The sequence below is a fragment of the Synchiropus splendidus genome, chromosome 1 (assembly GCF_027744825.2).
Source record: "Synchiropus splendidus isolate RoL2022-P1 chromosome 1, RoL_Sspl_1.0, whole genome shotgun sequence".
Classification (NCBI taxonomy): domain Eukaryota; kingdom Metazoa; phylum Chordata; class Actinopteri; order Syngnathiformes; family Callionymidae; genus Synchiropus; species Synchiropus splendidus.
The window spans coordinates 13,073,879-13,084,938 of record NC_071334.1 but is presented as its reverse complement, the minus strand read 5'-3'; the positions used below and the strand labels follow the sequence as shown (position 1 = coordinate 13,084,938).

The window sequence follows — 11,060 nt, the reverse complement described above, 5'->3', positions numbered from 1 at the left end:
CGTCGTCATCGTCATCATTTACCAATAACATGTGACTTTATATTTTGGAACTCAAGGACTGAACGTGAGTGCGTGTGCCTGCCTGTGTGTGTGATTCCCTCAGTGTTGATAGAAACAAGGTGGTTTGCAGCAAGAAACATCCCCGCGCTGCTTTTCTTTCTTTTCCTGCTTGAGGTAAATTGGAAGCGAAGATTGAGTTCATCTGGCATGAACTCGCGTCCCTCCGCGGGGAATAGCTTATCCAGAAGAGCAGTTCTCAGACGACGGTGTGGAAATGAGCAGTGTCAGGAGGAGGCTGCGTCCAGACTCCTAATGCTGCCGCTGGATGGGATAGCGACACTTCCAGTTCAGAGGCGGATCACGTGTGTGTGCGCGCGTGTGTGTGAGAGAGAGCTCGCGTGCACGCGCCCAACTCCCAATTAGCACTGTTCACATTTCAATAGCTCAACAGATAGAAGACTAAAAACGAAGATTCAGACGTGGCGCCTATAATATCCTATAATAAACACAATTCTATGTAAAAGTAGTTTGCATGTCGAAGAATGCGAGCGAGGGTCTGTTGATAATATTTGAAAAATATTAATAAAAGGGAAGCTGAGATTCTTCAGCAGAATTAGCGCAACATACTGATTTATAGTAAAATGATGGTCTAAAATATATTATAGTTATTTTATAGGACTATATTATATTATATAACAAGATATAATATAATTTCTTTATTCGGTCATTGTTAAATTGAACAAAATTTTTGAAGGAAAATTCAGATCTGCATTAGAATAATAAGTGTTATCAATAACTCAATGCAGTTTTGACAATCGTACATTGCACAGACTATTTTAATAACTAAAGAACAAGCGCCGCTTTCTCTCGATTAAGCGGCTCTGGTGACGGAGATGATGGTGAGGGTGACTGAAACAAGTGCAGGATGTCAGAGTGGCTCTGAGAGTTGTGGCCTGCTGGTGGCCCCTCAGCTTCAGGGTCCCGCCGGGAGCCACTGCAGTGAGCTATTTATGGTCTCCACAGAAACCAGGTCCCGCCTCTCCTCCTCTCCTCGATGCCTCTCATCGAGGGGGGTCTTCTCTTCCCTTGCTCCTATTGGCCCCGGGGAGCCAGTGCCGCGGTGACGTCACAGCCCGCCGCCCATGCAGCGTTCAATGGAGCAGGCAGCTTTTAGGATCCTCTCCAAAACGTCTTAGCGCGGCGCGGCACGGACATCACCGCAGGGACAGACGCTTGTCCGGAGCAGAGAGGAGAAGAAGAAGAAGAAGAGGCCTCCGAGTCTGCAGCATCACAATCCCGCAGGAGGCAGGCAGGCAGGCGACCACCGTGTTTTTGGATCACGATGATGCAAAGTGCGGCGGTTCTACCCACAGAGAGTCCAGTCAAGAGTTTACCGGAGATTCTCGGAGCGCCACTGCAGCGTAAGACACTTCTCTGCTCCCGGTGTGTGTGCGGTGGTCAGTGAAGGTCGAGGATGGAGGAGCGTGTGGATGAGAGCGGCGGCCTCTTCCGCTTCCTCTTCCTCTTCTCCCCGCTGCCTTCCTCAGCAGAATCATGTTCAACCTGTTATGTTTTTACTGGAAGCAGCTGCGCACTTTGTTCAGTTTCTCACACCCATACAGAGCGCGCCGATAACAAGCGGGTTATGTTATGTGACTTCAATTCTAACCTTCTCTGTGGAGCACGAAGGTTCTCGAATCAGCGTTTTAATCCGCGCCAGGCCTCTTTGAACCCCATCACGAGACTGTAAATATATTTACTTTGACCTCAATATTCGCATGTGATAAGTTACAGCAACCGCGGTTGAAACCCGTGCGTGATTAAAATGTCTTCTCAGGTAAAATAGCTTATATGTGGGCGGCTTATGCTCTTAAATTTGATAAATCGGGGCAGATTAAAAGATTTGATAAAGATCTCGCCACTCAGCCCCCCGGAGAGGCAACATCCTGGATTTAAACGTGGAGTCTTCCAGGAATTGGATCCCCACACTGGATCCGATGCTCGGCACATTCAAAATGAAAAACAGAGAAATTGATATGCGAGGATTGTTAAGTTGGAATTTTTTTTTAAGGTTGGTATTTTACTGATAAACAAACTATTTCACTAGTTTACTGGTATTTAAAAATACGCAATTATTTCAGTCGAGCTATTGTTATAAATATCAATATTTTGACAACAATAGCCGCTTTGCAATTTTCCGTAACCAAGAGGTTTTTTGGATTAAAATGTAGACGAAGGTCGCCCCGTGCAACTTTGTTCCTCGCGCACTCGATCTGTGCCGAACGCAATCGTGCTTTCCTTTCAGCACCAGCACCGATGCTTGCTGATCCTTAAAGGAATTTGGAATATTTTTCAATGTACGTGAACTCAAAACAGACGTTTGTTAATTTGTGTTATCATGTTTTTCATCATATGCATGCAGAAATATACTTGGAGAATATGCCATTTGGATGCATGTGTGTGTGTGAGAGAGAGAGAGTGTGTGTGTGTGCGCGCGCGTGTGTGTGATGACACAGACGGTGACCCTCCTCAGCCACTTCTCCTCCTCATTGATTTTTCATTACCGGAAATGCCTTTGACTCAGAAGAACCGTGAATGATGACCCAAAACTGCTGCTGCTATTTTAAGATTTTTCTCATCGAAAGTGAAGCTGTTACTATAAAATGAGATCACGTGGTCGGGCCTGTTTAAACGCGCTGTTTCTGTACCGCTGTGTGATTGATGACAAATATTTGCGTTATGGAGTCATGCTTATCATTTTGTTCATTTTTTAGGATGCGGCAATTCATAAACATAAATCTTGCTAATATGCATGTACCAGATTTTCTTAACATGTCAAGTGTATTATTTCAAATGAAGCCAGAAAAAAACGCATTTTCACTCACGGTAAATAATCATTTAATCAATCAATCAAATAATATATTATTATTTTATTTTCATGAATAATAAAAGAATAATAACATGAGGAAATAATCAGCACCGTGGACAGTTACCGTCATAAATTGATGATTTTTTTCATGCTATATAACATACTTCGTTTTAGAGTTTTTGATGATAATTATTCATCGTAATAATCGCAACCAATAATAATAAAACTATTAATGGTTGTAGTGACGCAAAGACACGTGCGCAGAATCCTCGCACGAGCAATCTTCTGCGTGCCTGACTAACTCGCTAAGTCCCTGAATTTAAACCAGGTTAAAAGCCTATAACTACAGTATATTGTGAAATATAAGCCAAGGACAAACACGAACGCCGTATGTTTGTTGAGATGAAACTCCAACGCAGTGTGATTTAAATGCAGTTGTGAAGGCTTCCGACTCACGCCGCGGTCTGTGCACCTCTGTCCCCGCAGAGATCCCTCAGTGCGCCGGCTGCAGTCAACACATCCTGGACAAGTTCATCCTGAAGGTTCTGGACCGACACTGGCACTCCAAGTGTCTCAAGTGCGCCGACTGTCTGAGCCCGCTGGCCGACAAGTGCTTCTCCCGGGCCGGGAGCGTCTACTGCAAGGAGGACTTCTTCAAGTAAGAACCGTCCGCCACCGATTCTCACGAGACCTTCACGTCTGTCTCTCCCAGTGTGTGGAACAAGGGTTAAATCTAGCTTATTTGTACTCCTGTAATATTGGAGTACATTAAATTTATTTAATTTTTTTATTCATAAATGCATGGATGGTGTATTTTTCCCCATTAAATTCAATACATGTTGATGGGTAATGATGATAAATAATCTGTGAATCAGATGTATTAAAGCCAGGTGCTTTTGGGAGTTTTATATGAGCATGGCTACTACTATATATTCACCAGCACAGTTTATCAACAAACCCATATTTCCGACTGCTTAAACGCTGCATGCCAAATGCAAAGGCTTATTTCAAGTGTGTACTGTATTTACTGCCAGATAAAAACAGGTATTTAAATTAGAGTGGATGAATTGTACCCATTTAATTTTCGTTCCATATAGAGGAGGACATGTTCGATTTAAAATTCCAGACTATTAATATGGAATAAAAAGCACAGTATGCATGCAATTTGAATAATAATGTGCATTACTATTGGTATATAAACAAGCACGGCTACTACTCACACACACGCTCATCAATTCATTTGAAGTGTGAGTGGACCATTACTTTGTGTTTTTTTTTTTAAACCATAAGCGTAGTATTTTTTTAAATAATGACATGACCTTCAAAATTTCCAAGTTCACACTTGCACATTTCTTTTCATTTCCTTCCATCTCCCACCTTTCTCTCCACCTGTCTGTCTTTCTTCCCACTATTGGATTTCTGAGGAATTACAGAGGAAAATTGATTTTGACTTTTATCCAAAACAGGGTCAGCAGCTCTGGCTTTTTACTAAATCATGTTTGAAAGGTTTTAATGCTCAAACCTTAAATGAGACCTAAAGAGCTCCAGAGTCTCACTGAAAACTAACTGTGTTAGCTGACCTGAGGGACAGCCACACAAACACACCCACGCACACGGTGTACACTCACTCACACACGCATATATAGTAACTGGATAACAGAGATCCACACACACACCGATCGCAGACATACACATGTATGAATTCAAACACAATAACACTGAATCACCATGCACAGCAGAATTAAACATGACAGCACTGAATCTTTGGTAAAAACAGGAAGACATCTGATGGTACTCATGCACAACTAAACGCACTTGTGGACTCAAAATACGGAATGAAAAATGCAAACATTTATTTAACAGTCTACACAAATAAACACGCACATACAAACACAAACACAATTTACGTGTAATATATTCAATAATTCATCACCTGCATGAGCTTGTCTCAGGGCTGGACACTAGCTTCACAGGACAAGAGATTTCAAGGCTACACACAGAAGCACGCAAGATTCTATGAATGAAACATGAACAAACATACAAGGATTCATAGATATCACAAATACACACACCTCATAGCATGAAAATTTACATGTCTTTGTGGGGAATGCTCATTGTTTTCATTCCAGTCTCTCACCTGAGACCTAACCGTCCAAAACAAATGGCTAACCTTAACCAGGACGTTCCAAACACTTCATCCTCAAACTGAGGCTTCACCTCGTGGCAAAGGCAAATTGGCCCCACAGGGATGTGCTTTCCCCAGAAATTGGTCCTCACTAGGTTAGATATGCTTAAACGCGCGCACACACACACACACACACCTTGCTCACTTTATTTCTCTGGCCATTGCTGTGATTTAAAGCTTCTTCTGAGTCAGTGTTTTATTGGTCCTCCTCTGGGTGTGTTTACAGGGAGACCCCCCCCCCCACTTCCTCGCTCCTTCCACTTTTTCTTTCTTTCCTTCTTTCTTCCTCTACCTCCTGGCACTTCATTTGCAAACACATAAACATGCACACACACACACACACATTCACTCAGCAGCCCACACACTCACATGCTCACACACACATTGCACACAGTCCATTGATCTCCTCCATCCATCAACCTGCAGACAGGTCTATCGTTAACAGAAATGCATTCCACTGCTGATTTTTCCTTCTTCAACAGCTGAAGCTTCTATTAATACGGACACTGTGCCATCATTCTTGGCCGCCGCCGAGGAAATACATAACTGAAATTTTAATCTCAGCAGCTTTCACGGTCTCCATTAGATACAAATGCCAGCGCGAGTATCACAGTCTTTGTGGCAGTGCATGTGGCTGACTGCGTACGTTCTCCTTCATGCAGGCGGTTTGGAACCAAATGCGCATCATGCCAACAAGGGATTCCTCCCACACAGGTGGTCAGGAAGGCACAGGACTTTGTCTATCACCTGCACTGCTTCGCCTGCATCATGTGCAGCAGACAGCTGGCGACCGGGGATGAGTTCTATCTCATGGAGGACGGGAGGCTGGTGTGCAAGGTGGACTATGAGACCGCAAAACAAAACGGTAAGCTTACCAGCGGCCTTGGTGAATCATCTGAAGTACTAGAAAGAAAGGTGTCATAATGACATCATGTTGAGTCATCTTTGATTCAGACAGGAAAAAGGCACGTAAAAAACATTGTATGTATTTTTTATGTGTTTTATTTATTCCAGACAATGTAGTTAACTATATATCTATATATATGTAAATGTATGTAAATGTAAAAAAATGTATGTAAAAAAAAAACAAAAACATTATGGTTATGAAAACATGATGACTAATAAGTGAGAGGACTCCTCGAGTAACATTCATACTGGTGATGTCTGCACTTCGATTCTACTTAGGAAAAATTCAGAAGTACTTAGTAAAGAGATGGGTAAACATGGCAGCCACAAGCTTTGACTGTAGATCCAAGTTAGAAGAACCGTTTTGAATGTTTTGAGAGTGTCTCGTAAATGCAGTTGGTTGATCAGCTAAAAACACTTTTGATCGCACTGAAATGAATTTAAAGAGCCCACAACCCACCTTCACCACAGCGTAGCCTGTATGGCAAAGGTGGGCAAACATGTGATCATCGCAAGGTCTGAGCAAAATTATAAAAGTAACTGATATTTAAAAATATATATTAAAAATATTTTTTGTACTTTGCTAATCTTCAATGTTCCAAGATATTCAGCATTTAAAGATATCACCTAATATTCCTGATTCATATGGGCAATCTATCAATAAACAGTACGTAAAAATATGTAATAAAAAATAAAATATATAAACTCAAATATGTTATTAGCTTGTTTATATTTTAAAGCTACAAAGTTACACAAAATTCCTCTTTTTCTTCTGTCCTTCAGCGTGGACAGTGTGTCCCCCTAGGCAATTTAATTGCTGTGTAATGTGTCCTAGTTAATAAGAAATGCATCAATTGCTTCAAGTCATGGACGCTCTAGTTGGAGACTGGGGGTGGCACATGCTGAGATTCTGTCATCTGTATTTGGAGCAGCCAAAACAAGCAACCGATTCACCTAACAGTGTGACTTGTCCATGTGACATGACTTAGGTTTGTAGGAGGCAGGAATAGTCACAACCCTGAAGCAGCATTTCATCAAAGGTGCCCTGTGTTTCCAGATGATTCAGAAGCAGGGACCAAGCGACCCAGGACCACCATCACAGCGAAGCAGCTGGAGACCCTTAAAAGTGCCTACAAAAACTCCCCAAAACCAGCGCGGCATGTCCGAGAGCAGCTGTCGTCGGAGACTGGGCTGGACATGAGGGTAGTGCAGGTGAGAGCCGCCCATCTTTCAGGCCACGAGCCTTACAGCAGAACAGTTGATTCAGATTTGCACTTTTTGAGAAATATTTACTGAGAGGGTGTTTCAATGTTTCAAATATGTTATGGAGAGACTTTTGATGTCCATTGATGTTGTTCCACTTGGTTTAGTGATCGCCGCCTTCCCTCTAGACCCTTCGTGGTTGAAGATCTGGTGGTTCCTTCATTCAAATATCACAAATAAGAACCGTTTGTTTCGTGTGGTTTTCCCAGGTCTGGTTCCAGAACAGAAGAGCGAAGGAGAAGCGTCTGAAAAAGGATGCAGGTCGACATCGCTGGACTCAGTTTTACAAAAGCGTGAAGAGGAACCGAGGTGGAGCCAAGGTGGAGAAGGAGAGTTCTGCGGACGACGCCGGCCTCAGCGACAGCGAGCTGAGCTTCAGAGGTAGCTGCCGCCCCCTCATGCACACGTCTGGTGGCCCGAGTGAGACACGTGAAAGTGACAGTTAATGGGATTAATGGGGCAGACGAGCTGCTAAATGACGTGGTTCTGAGTGCACCATTTGGATGTAGATTGTCTCGGTGTTGCTCTCATGCAAATACAAAATGGCACTCTCATTTGCCATTCACGTCACAGCGGCTCTGACACGTCCTCTCGCCGTTGTTTGTCACCGCCACGGAGGCAAGCCGGACGCATCAAGTGGAACTGCAAGTCGAGACGTTTTTATCTCCTCGCCAGTTTTGGTCACTCTCAAAAGTCTGCGCACTCGAAAACAAGGCAGTTTTTTATGTGAAACCAAAAGACGGTGACGGAAACTCCATAAAGCATGTGATGCTTTTAGTCAATTAGAGTGCGAGCGCTCCAGGGCATTGTTGTTATTGAAGCCCCCCGCGGGAGGGGCGTGGATGGAAACAAATATTTTGCACTGCAGTAATTGCTCCACAGGTCTCCTCTGTCCACATCCTTTCTCAGTTGCGCGTCCAATGATTTCTGGTGACTGGAGCACTTACTTCCATGAAATTAAATTTATATTATTCCTATAAATCTCACTCATAAAAGCACTTAAAGTTTCTTCCAGTGATCTGCTGACAGAAATAGAATATAGTTTATGTCATGTGTATTATATGGTGTAATATCCGCGCAGGTTGGGAAGTTTTTGTACTGAGAATTAGATTGTCTGGTCTAATGTAAGCTCTTCAGATGAAACTATGAAGGCATTATTGGTCATGCACCTGTTTGGAGTTGTGTGTGTAGCTGTAAATCGACTTGTATTTTCCAGTGGCTTTCATGTCAAACTCAAGGTCCGAGGGCTGAATTCAGCTGGTGTTAAAATGACCAGTACAGTCGTAGCTCTTACTTCACTTGAGGTCAAGACTGTCGAATACAGAATCATAAGAACCGTATCCACATTTGTTTCTTCCTGCAAAAGATAAGTCTGTTATTTTTTCAACATTAATCCAGAACTGAAATGAGTTGACTGGATGTTCACGGTGTTCGCACCGTCTTGCCTACAACACTGTCTGATCTCTGATCTCAAAGTCAACTGACTGTTCTCTCTCTCTGTTCCAGATGACCAGGTGTTGTCCGACCTCACCCATGCCAACGGGCTCTACGGAAGCGTGGGCGACGTCACCAACAGTTCGGTTCTGAACGGTGGCTTCTCTGTTGACGCGGCAGGACAACCGTACCACGACATTCGCGCGGGAAGTCCATACGGTCTGCCGCAGTCGCCGTCCTCCATCACCTCTCTGCCCGGTCACACCCCTCTCCTGAACAACCTCAGCTTCAACATGGACGGTTTGGCGGTGCAGCCAGGAGGGGTGGGGCAGGCGTTAAGGGCCATGGCGGGAGGTCCGACATCAGACCTCTCAACAGGCAGCAGTACAGGATACCCAGACTTCCCCACAAGTCCTGCCTCCTGGCTGGATGAGATGGACCATTCCCAGTTCTGAAGAAGGCTGCTTTGAACAGACTCTTTTTACACGTCTTTCTATCTGGCTGAACTGGCTGGACAAAACAACGTCCCTCCTTAACCGTACGTCACGAGTCGCCACTTATCAAATTGGGTTGAAAAAGAGACTGCGTCTATGAGCTACGACATTCAAGAGAGCCGAGTCCCTCGTACGACCCAGGAGGCACCTGCATGCTTCTGATACATAGAACTGCTGGCCATCCTAAAGCCTTCACATTGGCAATGCACTTTACTCTGCTCTTCTTTTTCTGCACATGAGATGGACTGAAGTGAGTATCGATCAGAAAAAAGAGGGGAGACACATGCACAAGGCAACACAGTGTTTCAGAGGAATTTACAAACGCTGTGGCACAAGTGTGAATTTTTACCCATGTTTTCTAATGTATCGCTAAGCTTACTGACTCGGTCACAGAGTCGTCGCTCTGCCTGTCTCTGTGGGGGTCAACTTGTGTTTTGGGAGGATCTCTGTGCTTGACTTGTCTGTATAGCAGAGTTAGTATTTGTGTTCCTGGACATTAACACTTGCGGATGCACACAAAAGTATCACCAACTACCAACAAGTATCGCAGCCGAGGGCTGAGAACCGCTGTCTTTGTGGCGGCCGCTCCGTGTCCTCTGTCTGATCCAGGCTTCTCCTGGTAATCTACTCAGTACAGTAGAGATCTAGATTTGCCTGCTATCATCCTACTTAGTAACCCCAGATGTGTCGTCAGCCTGTCCTCCAACTGTCAAGCCTCCGTGTCAGAGGGATTATCACATATTCCCCCCACTGTCAGGGCAGATCAGAGCTGGCATGACTGAATGTTTCTTACACTTCAAGGCCGTTTCAGCTGCGAAACTCCTGTTCCGTTTCTCACCGCTGCAGCAAACGAAATGCCAACTCCGGTTTTCAATCATCTCACCTAAGAATGCCAAGCAGGTCGAGAGCAGCACCGTCAAGCGAATCATGTACAAAGACTTTGTGGGTTTTGCTGGAGTCTGCATTCGCCTCAGAATTTTTGGTGTTATAATTGTTGTAAATTTTGTACAGTTTGAAAACGTGTGGATCGTCTTGTTTCATGAGTGCTATTTATTATTGCCATGTGTCTTTGAGAATATGTTAAAAAGAGAGCACTGACTAATTCATTTATGCCTTCTGTGTAATGGTATGAGCTGTGTACAGTCAAATCTATATGAGGAAAATAAATCTGAATTGTCTTTGGGTTAACTCTTGGCTTTTCTTCTAGCGCTGACACAATGTAGAGCTCACTGTAGCTGCGACGGCCAAATACTAAGCAACTGCACTGTGAACTCTCATGATTAAAACTGTACATTTTCACGGGTTCAAGTGGTTTTAGGGCTCAGCCGTTTAAACGCAAACTGAAGCGGACATCAACATGAGAGAGAGAGGCTGTTGTTTGTTTCTACAGGGAAGCCATGATGATCAACAAGTCAAGCATTTGCATGCAGATACAGTACTCGACTGTACCTGCACACACTGGACGCTTTATTATCTTTAACCTTGAGTCTGTCATAGATTGTTTCCTAGGTAATATTTTTGTGGAGATACCGTGAAAACAACCATGATACAAATGGTTCCATGTTTTTGTGGAGTGCAATATCATAAATATTACTGTGCATGCTAAGTAACACTTTGTGAAACACCCAAGCCTAACCACCATACTGCACTGCAACAGTTGACACTCTATTAATACTCAAGAGTCGTTCATTCACTTCTACAGCTCATTCCCTTATGGAGAGTCAAGGCACTGGAGTCTGTCCTCGCTACCTGGGGCGAGATGTCAACAACAAGTCACCAGCCAATCACAGGCGACACCAAGACAAACAAACATTCACACCCTTATTCACACCTACGGACAATGGAGCATACTCGATCAACCTCTGTATGCGTTTGGACTGTGGGAGGAAACCAGAGTACCCGGAGTAAA

At 43.9% G+C, this 11,060-nt stretch overlaps 1 protein-coding gene across 1 annotated transcript; it reads left to right on the top strand.

Annotated features, from left to right (window-relative positions):
• Positions 1 to 1,209: 1,209 nt before the first annotated feature.
• Positions 1,210 to 10,339, top strand: lhx4 (LIM homeobox 4). The gene is made up of 6 exons (XM_053879736.1): positions 1,210 to 1,421; positions 3,356 to 3,527; positions 5,717 to 5,919; positions 7,018 to 7,172; positions 7,433 to 7,604; positions 8,730 to 10,339. Exons 1-6 carry the CDS (start codon positions 1,343 to 1,345, stop codon positions 9,110 to 9,112), a joined length of 1,164 nt encoding a protein of 387 aa, XP_053735711.1. The 5' UTR covers positions 1,210 to 1,342; the 3' UTR covers positions 9,113 to 10,339.
• Positions 10,340 to 11,060: the final 721 nt, after the last annotated feature.